Source organism: Chiloscyllium punctatum, chromosome 4, assembly GCF_047496795.1.
Source record: "Chiloscyllium punctatum isolate Juve2018m chromosome 4, sChiPun1.3, whole genome shotgun sequence".
NCBI lineage: Eukaryota > Metazoa > Chordata > Chondrichthyes > Orectolobiformes > Hemiscylliidae > Chiloscyllium > Chiloscyllium punctatum.
In genome coordinates this window covers 69,031,911-69,046,424 of record NC_092742.1, presented here as the reverse complement: position 1 = coordinate 69,046,424, position 14,514 = coordinate 69,031,911, and the positions used below count along the sequence as shown (strand labels likewise).

General features: G+C 37.9%; 1 protein-coding gene across 4 annotated transcripts in view; it reads left to right on the top strand.

The window, feature by feature from the left end:
• akap6 (A kinase (PRKA) anchor protein 6) overlaps positions 1-14,514 on the top strand; it is a 413,822-nt gene that overhangs the window by 144,048 nt on the left and 255,260 nt on the right. For all 4 annotated transcript variants that reach the window (XM_072568962.1, XM_072568965.1, XM_072568963.1 and 1 more), the window contains one exon: positions 4,151-6,148. In XM_072568962.1, coding sequence (XP_072425063.1) covers positions 4,151-6,148 — 1,998 coding nt within the window. The remainder of the gene's footprint in view (positions 1-4,150; positions 6,149-14,514) is intronic.

The following is a 14,514-nucleotide window of genomic DNA, read 5'->3' as shown; positions in this document are numbered from 1 at the left end:
AGAATGTCTGATTAAAATGCCCCAAAATACTAAATCACTTGGTACTGGTCATCAACAGATAATATGTGGTCATTCGTGATGTATTCATGTTAAAGAAGGAGGTTCAGGCCCTGTGATCTGATCAATTTAACACATTTTAGGAGATGGACAGTGACTTTCAGCACTTCTGCAGGCACAATGAGTTACAAGATGTCTTCATAACTAAGCCAGGCTCAGAGATTGGAATCACAGATGGGGGGACCCACACAGTAACAAATCAGAACTTCCATGTGGGTGACGTATCTGTCCAGGTAGCTCTGCAATCCACTGTTAGAAGCTCCCAGGTGTTGGTCAACTTGTAAGTAATTTCTTCTTCTTTATTCTTTCATGGAATTTGGGTGCTCTTAGCAAGACTAGCATTTCTTGTCCACCCCTAACTTCCCTTAAACTGTAGTTTCATAGGCCATTTCAGGTAGCAATTAAGATTCAACACATTACAATGGGTCTGGAATGTTAATAACGGGATATTAGGTGAGGAGCCAGATTTTTTGCACAATAGAACCAGATCGGTTTTTACAACAGGATTGCACTGGTTTAAATTCCAGAGACAATTCTTATTAAACTATGTATGACGTTATGACTGATGACTTGCTTAAAAATTCTGGTAATACTATCAATCATCAATTAAGTATAATAAAGAAATTGAAGTGATTAAAATAAGTCTTACACATTGAAAAATTCATCATATTCTTAATTTGGTCAGACTCTGTAAGGACTGCAACTTTGAAAAGAAATTCTAAAGTTCAATGCAAAGTTGAAAAGAATGACAAAGCAAGACTTCATTTTTAAAAACTGTTACTAAAACAAATGATCGGAAGGACTATTGACTAAACAGTATTTTATGGGCAACTTGTACTTAAGTTTTAGATTGGAATGTTCCCATTTGATAATTATCTCACAACACTTTTTGCAGGAATCACAGATCTGTAGTGATTGGAACAAGGGCCAGGTGGATCTTATTGATTATGATATCCTTGATTGGGCTTGTTAACCTGGACCAATCAGGGAGCCCTAGCTAACTGATATAAACAGTAGAATTTGCCCGGGTGTCCTTGGAGAAGGAGCACGCGGGTGTCCACTGACACCCTGGAGTTGTGACTGGCCACTTGTGTGTTTCCAAAAAAAAAGAAAAAAAAAAAAAAAAAAAAAAAAAAATAAACAGTAGAATTTGCCCGGGTGTCCTTGGAGAAGGATCACGTGGTGTCCACCAACACCCTGGAGTTGTGACTGGCCAAAAAAGAAAAAAAAGAAAAAAAAAAATATAAACAGGAGATTAAAAAATAAGCACTACCGCACTTAGGCGGTAGTGTGGGGGTTAAGGGGAAAAAAAAAATAAACAGGAGATTTTTGATGTGAAGGGCAGTGCTTGTCACTGGCCACTCGGGTGTCTTTCCTATCTTCCTGGTGGTGGGAATTGAATAAAGATTCGTGCACTTTGTGTCTTTTCACTGTGTCTCACACCTGCACACACACACCATGGGTGCTGGGGAAAGAATAAGCACTACCGCACTTAGGCGGTAGTGTGGGGATAGAAGAAAAAAAAAAGAAAGAAAAAAAAAAGAAGAAAAAAAAAAAAAAATAAGCAGAGAGTGTTTCGGCCCGAGAAAAAAAAAAAAGAGAAAAAAAAAGAAAGAAAAAAAAAAGAAAGAAAAAAAAAAAAAAATAAACAGTAGAATTTGCCTGGGTGTCCTTGGAGAAGGATCACGTGGTGTCCACCAACACCCTGGAGTTGTGACTGGCCAAAAAAGAAAAAAAAGAAAAAAAAAAATATAAACAGGAGATTAAAAAATAAGCACTACCGCACTTAGGCGGTAGTGTGGGGGTTAAGGGGAAAAAAAAAATAAACAGGAGATTTTTGATGTGAAGGGCAGTGCTTGTCACTGGCCACTCGGGTGTTTTGCCTTAAAAAAAAAGAAAAAAAAAAGAAAAAAGAAAAGAAAAAAAGAAAAAAAAAATAAATAAACAGTAGAATTTGCCCGGGTGTCCTTGGAGAAGGAGCACGCGGGTGTCCACCAACACCCTGGAGTTGTGACTGGCCACTTGAGTGTTTCCTTCCCTGGTGGAGAGATTGGACCATTTCTGTGACTGTAGAAAAAAAAACAGGAGAAATGCCCGGGTGTCGAAAAAAAAAAATAAACAGTAGAATTACTGTGTTTCATACCTGCACACACACACACCATGGGTGCTGGGGAAAAAAATATATAAGCACTACCGCAGTTAGGCGGTAGTGTGGGGGAAAAAAAATTAACAGAGGAGTAAATAAATAGGAGATTCACACAACATTGCCAATAAAAAAAAGAAAAGAAAAAAAATAAACAGTAGAGTTCTAACGCAGTTAGGCGGTAGTGTGGGGGTAATTCTACCGCAGTTAGGCGGTAGTGTGGTTGTATTTTTTTAGGAAAAAAGAAATTTTCAGGAGTGTCATGGGTTCTGTTCACTCTGAGAGCTGGCTCTGAAGGAGCTGGATCAGTGTCTCGGACTGTGTACATGTAAATAAAGGGCAACTTGGAGATGGAAAAAACAATAAACAGTAGCGTTTGCCCTTTGATGTGAAGGGCACTGCTTGTCACTGGTCACTGGGGTGTTTCTTTTCTTCCTGGTGGTGGAAATTGAATAAAGTTTCATGCACCTAGTGTCTTTCACTGTGTCTCACACCTGCACACACACAATATAGTGCGGGGGAATTAATAAGCACTACTGCAGTTAGGCGGTAGGGTGGGGGTAATTTTTAAAAATAAATTAAATAAAATTAAAAAAAGAAAAAAGCAATAAACAGTAGAGTCTACACATTCTAAGGACTGGCTCTAAGCTGGCTGGTTAGAGCCCATGTAATGTGCACATGTAAATAAAGGGTGAATTGGTGATGGGATACTGGCCTCTGTGGAGTTATTTCACAGTTCATCCTAAATAGTCATTTCTAAGTGCTACATTTTTCTTTACATTTTCTTTTCTCCCTGAGGTTGGAAATGATATCACAAAGGCATAGTGTCTTTCGTACATAAAAAAAAGAAAAAATAAATAAACAGGAGAGTATCCACATTCTAAGGACTGGCTCTGAGCTGTCTGGTCAGAGCCCATGTAATGTGCACATGTAAATAAAGAGTGACTTGGTGATGGGATATCAGCCTCTGTGCAGTTATTTCAAGTTCTAATAGTAAACTGTTCATAGCTGTTCGTAGTTTCTAATGAATTCCTGTAAAATAGTTTTGCCAATTAGTGGTTTTGAGTGACCCTTCACATGTGTTTTTCTCAGTTTTCCAAGTGTTCTTTAGTCCACCACCAGCAGATAAAGCTTATTCTGATGATTCTTTTGCATCTCCCAGATTCCCTAGTTCACATCTGTTTGATGAGAGACCATGTTGTGAATTCTTGTCAACCAAAGTTGCCTCTTTTTTTCTGCTAACCATACAAAACTGCTGTCTGTCTTTGATACACGTTCAATTGAAGGGAACCCTGTAACCAGATCTCAGAATGGATTCTACTGTTATCCTCCCTATGGCAAAATAAAACATATTGAAATGCTGATTAGCTGTTCCTAGGTCCAACTCTCTTTCACGTCAGAAATAAATAGAAAGTTTACTGTTCAACACTTTGCAATCTGATGTCTGCTACATCATTGTGGGACTCTAGAAGACTCAGAATCTATTCATTGTAAACATAGAACCTGTTACCATTGTCTCCAAGAGTAGGCAGATTGCACCTTCTACCCACTAAAATGAGTTAGTCCTTTCTTAAGGTTTAACAATCAAACAACCAAAGGCTAATGTTATGCTATTCAGAACAGTTCATACAACCCCCTTTATTTTACCCTAAATTTAAGGGTATACTTTCAAAGCACAATAAATATGTGACCTGAGTTTGTGTGTTTAAACATTATGTTTGCAAAAGTTATGTTTGTAAAATTCAAAGTTATATCCTCTGGTTATCACAGATCTTTGAGGCTTGTACCAGTTACTTCATGCTTATGTATTTTGTTTATTTACAATTGTGTTGCTTTAGCAACATTTTTAATGTGTACTATATATATTAAGTAATGATACATTAACATTCAGAACAGAATTTAGAATGTACATTTAGTTTATGAAGGCTTTTTTACATTTTCTTTCTGCAGACCTGTTTGGACACTCTGACTGAAGTTGATGATGCAGGTCAGCTGACCATTAAATGTTCTCAAGACTACTTTTCTTTGGATTGTGGTATCACTGCCTTCGAACTGTCTGGCTACAGTCCAAGTGAAGACGCGCCCTGTGGCCCGGAGGCTACCATGACCTCCAGTTCAGCTGCCAGGGCTAAACCAAAACCGCTTGAGCATTGGAACTGTGCTGACCCGGAAAATGGCTTTTCAGAGTTGGTTGGCAACATGGGGCTACTTTCTGTTGCAAATGATCATTCCACTTCCAGGCAGGAAGAAATTAAGGCGAGTGGTGAAAGTCAGTTAACATGCACAGTTCATCAAACCTTGGTACAGGACAAGAAAGGCGTGGCAAACTCCAAGCTGTCACCCACATCAGCAAATCAACCAGCCCTGCCTCAAAGTCCTCCAATGGAGTGTACAAGAACCCAAAAAGAAATTAGAAACTCCAGACAGAAAGTATTTTCTGACACTAATACTGATGTCTTGGAACCCAAGAGACATATGCAAGTACGTTCTTGTAATGCAAGTAGTAACCACTGTGAAAACACAATACCAAAAAGACCAATTAAAGATTGTTTCAATTATAACGCAGAGTCTCCGACACAACCTTCCTTACCCAAAAGAGCTTTGTACCTAAATGAAATATCTAAAGATGATCTGGAGGTTAGCTGCTGCAGAATTTCACCTTCTATTCTCCTGCACAAGGCAGAAATGAGCAGAAGTACACCATCCCTCTTTGATCATCCTGACAGGTCCAGACTTTGGCTCGACCTAGATTCATCCTACCCAAGCACTGCAAATGCTGCTGTCAGTTACTCATGTGATGAGTTAAACAAAACAAATGGTACAGATAATGGATACCCAAGTTCTTCTTCTCAATGTAATTTTAAAAAGACCACTTTAGATCGGAATAAAACCAATGAACAACATCAAAAAAAGTCGCCAGCTATTTGGAAATCATGCGACCTTCATGATTTTAGGCAATCTAACAAAGAGTCTGCAAGAAGCCCCACACCACATGATCAAGAACCTTTAGTGCAAAATGTCAGTTCTGTGCAAAATACACAAAGTGACATTTCCTTATTCTCCAGACAGACGTCCCCCTATCAGAAACAACTAGATACCACAGGTAAACTGAAGAATTTCCATCCATGTTGTCCTCCTCATACAAAAATGCCAACTAGTGAGAATAACAATAGTTCTGACTCTTTTACTGTAAAGTGTGAGGATAGTTGTGAGCCAATTAACATTTCCGCATGGCATCAAGATCAAGAGTCTGCTAATGAGTATAAGAAGCAGCCACTGATTAGTCAGAGTTCCTCTGAATCAATGCCTGCCCAAGTATCTTTACATGTGCTACAAAATGAGACCAGGATAGATTCTTCTGGCTTTATCCCCACTCTATCTTTGCTACAACAGCAACCAAGGACACAAAATAATTCAAGCCAAAATAAAACCACTGAAAATCATACATCTGACATTTGGTTTGGATCGAATGAGTATTTGGCTCTTCCGTCGCACCTGAAGGAAACTGAAGGGTTAACTTTGAAGCTAGAGAATTTGACAAAACTGTTGTCACATCATTCTCCAGGTGAAACATTTCAGAATATTGAAGATTGGGAGCTGTCAGAAGCAAATTCTGTGAATGAGGTAATTCCATTAATTCACAACGAAAACAAGAAATACCTCCTTAAAACTGGAACTATATCTCCATCTTCCTCCAGTGATGTCGCTTCCTCTTTGGATGATAGCATTGAGTCAGGTCCGCTCAGCAACATCCCGTCCGATGATGAGTTGTCAATAGCAGACACAACTGCTAAGCACTACACTACTACCCAACTCTCACATCACTGGTTAACACAGATGCCAAAGAATGCCTTAGACTGTGCTTCTCCTAAATCAACTCTGGTTCAACAGCTTCAGCAGGATATTCAGCAGAAGCAGAATAACAGTGACGTATGGGAAAAAATTGAGGTAAACTAGTTGGTGACTTATATTCTGTAATTGTTTGAATACATAAAATATCTTCTGATTTTAAATATCTTACTTCCTGAATCTTCATGAAATTTTGTATGTTTGTTGATAAATTAAATGTTGATTCTGACAAATGGAATATTTCCATTTTAGTTAGTGTCAAGTTCCTCCAGGTCTTTCACCTGGTAAAGCTTCTCCTCGTAGAAAAGAGAGAGACATGAGAAAATTGATATGACTTCCATTTGTGCTTAAATTTCGAAGATACTTTTCCCAACAGTGAGACTTCATTATATTTTCACAGTCATGTCGCATTCTCTTGACTTGAAGTTTTCTACTTTAACATCTACAATTGTTTGATCTCTCTGAGTGAAATCACAGTTTTGTGCAAGGGTTGATATTGATTTGAACCTTTCTAAAGTTATTTCAAGTAGGAATGAAACTATTGGTCTGTATTTTAGTCATGTTTATCATACAAGTTTATGTGGATGCTTTTTTAAAGGGATCTATCTTTGAAATTAAGTTGCACAACTTTACACTGCGTAATTATATTGACTGATATAAAAATAGAGATCATAACAGCTTTTTTTATAATTTCACCAATCTATACATCTGAAAACCGTAGATATATCTTGGATTGTCCATAACTGCAAAATTTTTGGGGAGTAGCCTAACACTCCCATTTATTTTATTTGTGCTACTTTGTTGAATTTTGCTTTCATAAAATGTTGCTCAACTGCACACATTCAGTAAATGTGTAAGAATGGCTAATTGGTTCCCCTTCACCCTCACTCCAAATGGCCTTCATGCCCACATAACTCTTTAATTATAATATTTGGAAAGAATGATAGACAAACTAATGATAAAACTGAAGAAGTTTGTTAAAACAATGAAATAGTAAGTAGTTAATAAAACTGAGAACACGTATTTCACTGTAGTACAAGTGAGGATTGTGGATGCTGGAGATGAAAGTCGAGAGTGGTGCTGGAAAAGCACAACAGGTCAGGCAGCATCTGAGTAGTGAGAGAATCGATGCTACGGGCATAAGGTCTTCATCAGGAATAAGGGCAATATTTCACTGTAGACCACTAAGGTACACCTCTCTGTGATTATTCTTGGCAGCAAATATTTTCTAGCCTGGCTTCATCGGGTAGAACTTTGACAAGTATAATTATCACCATGGAATGAATTAAAAGTATATAGAAACATGGAATCAAGGAACCGGAGCAGAGTGAAAACAACAAGGCTGATGTGTGATAAGGAACACGTAGTAACTTGAGAATTTTGAACAATTAACTTTGGTGGAAGGAGATGCTGGATGTAATACCTTTTCTTCAGCCTCCAATAGCTGATAGGTTTTCAAAGGCATTAGTTAGAATGAACCTAGATGATTCATTCATGAATTTTGACAGGTTATCTCTTAAACAGCTGCCATTGCAGTAGATGGAAGGTGATGGCCTAGTGGCATTATCATTGGGCTGTTATTTCAGAGACTCAGTTAATGTCCTGGGGATCTGGGTTCAACTCCTGCTATGGCAGCTGGTGGAAATTCCATAAGCATCTGGAATTAAGAATCTTAAGATCACCATGAATTAATTATGAGGGAAACCCATCTGGTTCACTAATATCTTTTAGGGAGGGAAACTGCCATTCTTACCTGGTTTGACCAATATGTGACTCCTGACCCACAGCAAAGTGGTTGACTCTTAAATGCCCTCTGAGCAATTAGAGATGGGCTATAAATGCTGGCCCAGCCAGAGATGACCTCATGCATTAAAAAAATGTTTAAACCAGGACTGGTGGATATAGATATTTATTAAATTTGAACCGTAACCAGTTAAACATAGTTATGAAATACAGCTACAGATAGTAGTTTGTCTGAAACAAAAATAGTTAAATAAAAAAAAATATGGTGTGACGGGTAATATATTACAGCTGCAGCTTGTGGAAGCTGGTGGATGGCAGTGTGATCCATGGCAACCAAATATGCAGTAGTTTGTTTATGATCTTAAGGGAAACCATTAACTTATAAAAAAAATTCAAATCTGTTATAAAGTGTAACAAATTAAGGCACAGGATTTCGTATTCTAAACAAAAATGTTTACTGTATAAGAAAGCAATATACATTGAGTATTACTAATATAAGATTAAGGGTTTAATCTTTCCCATGCGGAGGGATGATGGAAGAGGTGATGAGAAGGGCTTGGGCACCCCTTCACAGTATCTCACCAATTAAGTTCTGTGTGTGAAGGTCTATAGGCCTTCTGAACACACCACCAGCAAGTGAGAAAGTTTTCCGAATGGGAAGCTAAGGTGACTTGCCTGCCAGGTTGGTGGGGCCTCCTATTTCTCCAATCTGAGGTCTGCGATCCCTAATGAAAAGTGTATATAAAGCACATATCTTCTCCCTGCTGCAACCTCAGAACAGTGGACCATTCCTGGAATATGTGTGCAAATTTACTCTCTACATTTAAGGATGCGTATACTTGCATTGGAGGCAATACATTGAAGGTTCACCAGACTGGTCCCTGGATTCAGAGTGATGTCCTATGATAAAATGCTGAGTAAATTGGATCTATATTCTTTGGAGTTTAGAAAAAAATTAGATTATCTGAGAAACATTCAGGTTTAGGTAGAGTCTTGACAATGTACATAATCAGAGGTTGTTTCCCCTGTCTGGGAATCTAGAACAAAAGGTAACGATTTCAGGTAAAGGAAATGAGCATTTAGGACTGAGCTGAGGTAAAATTTGTTCTCTTAAGGGTTTGTGAATTGTTGTAATTCTCTTCCCCAGATGGTGATGGATAAGACATATTGAATCTACTAAGGTTGTGCAGGCAGAATTTTGGTCTGTCAGGGAATCAAAGTGTTAAAATAATCAAGCCAGTTTCTGAGTGAGAAACTAAGGTACACAGTTTTCACTGTGGAGAGATTTTATTGGCTTACTCAGTCTTATATCTCTCAGCCTACACTCAGTATTACAGGTGCTCCCTCTACTTATTTTCTTTTAAATTAAACCTATTTTTTCTAATCAATCCATTCAGGTATATTATTACACACCTCTGGAGCAGGTGAGTCTTGAACCTGAGTCCCTTGGAAGGGACAGTACCCTTGTGCCACAAAAGGACCCCTTGCTCCCTGTTTTTATGTCATAGTCATAGTCATAGAGTCATACAGCAAGGAACCAGACTTGTCCATGCCGACCAAGTTTCCTAAACAAAACTAGTTCCATTTGCCTACATTTGGCCCATATCCTTCTAAACCTTTCGTATTCATGTATCCATCCAAATGTTGTAACTGTACCTGCATTTACCTCTTCCTCTGACATTCCACTCCATATATAAACCACCCTCTGAATGAAAAAGTTGCCCCTCAGGTCCCTTTTAAATCTTTCTCCTCTCACCTGAAAATTATGCCCTCTAGTTTTGAACTCCCAGCTCTAGGAAAAAGACCTTTACTATTCATTTTATCTATTGCCTCATGATTTTATAAACCTCTATAATGCCATCCCTCAACCTGCTACGTTCCATGTATAGAATTGGCTCAAAGCCATGATGTTTGTGCAAAAGAATATAAGATTACTGATTAGTTTAGTCAAACAGTCATGTTGTACACATGATTAATCTGTTCAAGAGGCATATTCTGCCTTGATCAACACTTAAACATTAAATCTACAAAATTCATGGCTAAGACTTCGACCCACGTTTGGAATCAGAAGAGTTCACTTGGCTACCTATCCTTCCAAAAGAGGTTTCTCTGTAGCTACCAGAATACAATGACTGGAGATACTTAGTTCCATATCTTTTTTTTAAAGAAGATAGGCTGTCATAGACAAAATACTCAGTTAATTTCACACAGGCAGAGTGTTCCTTGGTTTCATCGTGCAAATCAATGAATACAGTTCCAGGATGACTTAGTGGAGTTGGTCAATGAGACTCTTCCAGATGCAAAAGAACTTGTTGCTGCCACCATATAAAAATCTATTAGCACAGTGTTAACTATTATTTCACTGATATTTTAGGAAGTCTTAGTTTATAAAATCTTTGAGGTTTCCATCTGAAAGTATCTTTTATTATACACAGATTTCTACCTGAAAGTAACTTTTATTATATATGGAGACTGGCATGTTTTTTGATGATTCATAAATTGCTTTGGACTTTTGACTAGCTTCCACCTTTTCATGATGAGGTGGAGAAGTCATCATGTTTTAGGTGTTACACCCGAGATGTTGACTTCAGCACCTCCTGCTGCTGCCTGGCTTGCTGTGTTCTCCCAGCCTCCTGCTTGTCTACTTTGGATTCCAGCATGTGCAGTTTTTTTGTCTTTAATTGGCATTTCATGAACAATTAAAAATATAAAAATAAAAATTATGCTTGCACAGAAAGAAGTGCAGTTCAACATAGAGAATATATAACAAGTTTTCCATTGTTTAATTTGAATGTGGGAACATGAATAAGTCATTCAGCCACTCAAACTTGATCCATCATTCAGTGAGCTGAATTGAGGCCCAAATCCATTTATCTTCCTTTGGTTCATATTCCTTAATACTTTTGCTTAACAAAAAATTATGTATCTCAGATATAAAGTTAACAAATGATTCAGCATCCACTGCCATTTGAGAAAGAGAGCTCCAAACATCTACCACCCTTTGGATGTAGAAGTGGTTCCTAACATCTCTCTTGAATGGTCTGACCTAATTCTCAGACTATGCCCTCCAGTTGTAAAACACCAACCAGTGGAAATAATTTATCTTTATCTACCCTGTCTTTTCTATATCTTCATGATTTCAATGAGATCACCTCTTATCCTTCCAAGTTCTCAAGAAAACAAACCTATTTTGTATAATCTCTCCTCATAACTTAACCTCTTAAGTCCAGGTATCATGTACTTTCTCCAAGGCCAATAGTTCCTTCCAAAGATATTTTATCCAGACCTGTTCACACCTACCCAAGTGGGGTCTAACCAGTGGTTTGTATAACTGCAGCATAACTTCTGCACCCTTGTACTCTAATGCTCTAGAGATAAAAGTCAGAATTCCAAAAACTTGCTTGATTATTTTCTGTACCTTTTCATGACATTTTAAAGATCCAAGCATCGGCTCAAAGATAATCAATATCCACCCCTGTTTCTCTTAGACTTAATGAATACATTAATAAACTTTAACTTTGTGATTAACTAGCTATTGACACAAAAGGTGTCGGGAGCTGGAGGAGAAGTGGAAATGAAGCCGAAGATTAGCCGTGGTCATATTGAATGGCGAAGTTTGCTCATTGGGCCAAATAATCTTCTCTTGCTCGTCTCTCTTCTGTTAAAGAAGTGAAATATTTGTCCACCTCTAGTTCTAGCCACTTGTGTATCCTTGATTTTAATTCCTTCATCATGAGTAGCTGTCCTTGGCGTTGCCAAAGCCATAAGATTAAGACTGTGGTACCTACACCTCTCCAAGTTCCTGCCTCATTTTCTTTCTTTAAAACTCTCCCTAAAACCTACATCTTTGACCAAGCTTTTGGTCATCTCCCTTAATTTCTCCACATGTGACTCGGTATGATAAGGTGTTCCTTTGCTTTGGATTGATTTATTAACTTCAAAGCTTGTTAAATAAAGCTTGTTATTATGATATATATTATTAATATATAAGTATTAATCCTATATAATGGTTTTCTGAATTATTTAAAATTTTACAGAGTGAATATTATTGAACATACATGAGTAGCTTCCTGTATATACAAATGTTTGGTGAAGGAATGTTTTTGTTTCATTTTGCTTGTATGGAAATTCTGCCCTCTTGGGGTGAGGTTGTGTAATGCTTGCTAAAGAGAACATTCACTGCAGTTTGCTGGAATATGCGTGTTCCACTGCTGCATTGCAGGGAACTCTTGTGTGTACTTAGAGGGTTATTCAGCTCCATCATGTGGCTTCCGATGGAAGATACAACACTTACAAATGCTCCTATTTCTTACAAGTCGATATTTATTTGACAAGCCTTATGAAATCCAAAGTCATCATAGACCCCTGCTCAAACACAAATAACTGAACAGATTTAAGTAGCATATCAGGTTTGTGAGGAACAAATGCAGGCTAGCTATCAAGAACTATTTCTTGATCCAGAATGTGATGAAATATAACAAGTTACATATGACCACACAACCGTACGATTTAGAAACAGGAACAGGCCCTTTGAGCTTGCTGTGGCATTCAATAAGATCATAACTGAACTGATTATTCCCCATACCCCTTCAAACCCTGATAATTTTTACCTCTAGCTTATGGAGTAACAAGCTACCTCTGCCTTAAAATATCCTCAAAGACTGCTTACACCATCTTTTGAGAAAGTGTTTCAAAGGGTCTCAAACCTTTGTGAGAAATCATTTTTACTCTTTCTTAAATGCCAAACACTTATTCTTAAACCATGACCCCTGCTTCTAGATTCTACTAGAAGCTGAAATACCTTTTCCAAATCTACCCCGCCAACATACTAAAGCAACCTATGTCCAAATGCATCAAGATCTAAGCAACATCCACCTTGGGCTGAAAAATGACCAAAACCTTCGTGCCACACAAATGTAAATTAGTGATCATCTCTAACAAGAGAGAGTCTAACCATTGTCCCTTGACATTGAGTGGTGTCACTAAACTGAATTTCCCATTATTAGCATTCTGAGGGCAACCATTAACCAGAAACTCAAGTAGGTTAAATACAATGGTTACAAGAACAGGTCCATGGCTAGGAATCACCTCCTGACTTCCCAAAGCCTAGCCAACATGTACAAAGCCCAAGCAAGGAATGTAATGGAATCCTCCCACTTGCCTGGATCAATACAGCTCCAAAAACACTCAAGAAGAGTTACACTATCCAGGACAAAGTGGTCCATGTGATTGGCACTACATCTATCAGTATCCATTCCCTTCACTACCGCTGCTCAGCAGCAGCAGTGCATATCATTTGCAAGATGCACTTCAAAAAACTGATCAAGATTCGTGAGATAGTACCTTTCAAACCCACGACCACTTACATCTAGATGGAAAAAGGCAGCAGACACGTGGGGACACCATACCTACAAGATACCCTCAAAGCCACTCACAATCCTGACTTGCAAATGTATCATTTTTCCTTCAAAGTTGCTGGGTCAAATTCTCGGAGCTCACTCTCTATCAGCATTGTGGGCCCACCTAAAGCACATGTACTACAGCGGTTCAAGAAGGCAACTCACAACCACCTATCAAGGCCAATGAGTAATGCCATGTCCCATGAATGAATGAAAAAAAAGACCCCACAGAGTCTGTACGTTTCACTTGTCAGTTCTTACTCTTTGAAACATAAGCCTAGTCTGTCCACCCTTTCTTTGTGTGATAACTCACCCATTCCAGGTATTAATCTCTTGATCCTCCTCAGACTGGCTTCCAGAAAAATTGCCAAAAGTGAGGTTGAGGCCAGAACATTGGGATTATTTAAAACTACTGGATGCATCACTGAGGAATCAGTCATTTTGGCATCCTGAAAGTAGGGTGTCAAAGAGGCTGAAGAGCCATCTTCATCTAAATGCAACTTGCATGATTATGTTGTCCAAAGATTAACTGAAACATAACATTAAAGTTAAATTAATAAAGAGGAATGTATTTTGATCCTAGTAGAAAATATATTGTTGACTGTCTTAACATTTTCAAAAATTGATGTTATTCAGTTGATCTGATTTGAAAAATTTGATTGGAGACTTTTATAACGAATTTATATGAGTTCATGAAATGAACACTTTCCATGAATAATTTATGTAGAATATTTTTATCAGAAGCTGATTCATGTTGACATAATAAGCAATCTTTATGCTCTGAGTCTCAGTAAAATATGTAGTTTAGACATGGGTTAGTAATCATAGATAAATGGTAGGAACAGTGATCCTCTACAAAAAAAGACATTCATTCCAATTCTGGAAATTAGAAATCACTTCCACTAAATAATGTTTCTTTATTTTCTTTTATAGTGGCAAACCATTTATCCATATAAATTACCCCCAGTATGTTTGCAACTTCAGCAACATAAAGCATCGCTGCCGTGAAGGCATGGAACCAATATCCATTAAGCCAAGTGTATGTTGTACCACTCTGGCAGGATATTTCTTTCCAATACAAGTAAAGCACCTCAAATCCAACTATCTAAAAAGTGAAGTTATCTGAAAACTGGACAATTTTGTATTAATTATAATTGAGTAAAGTTTTAAGAAGACTTTAGCAATTCAGCTAGGTCCTGCATTGCTTCAGTATACCTCCGGATCAGTTACTAGCTTTCCTGCTTTATAGCCTACTCCACTCCATACTCCAACTGACCGTCTTCACCACCTGACCTGGTTTTAATTAACTTATCTACTTTCGAA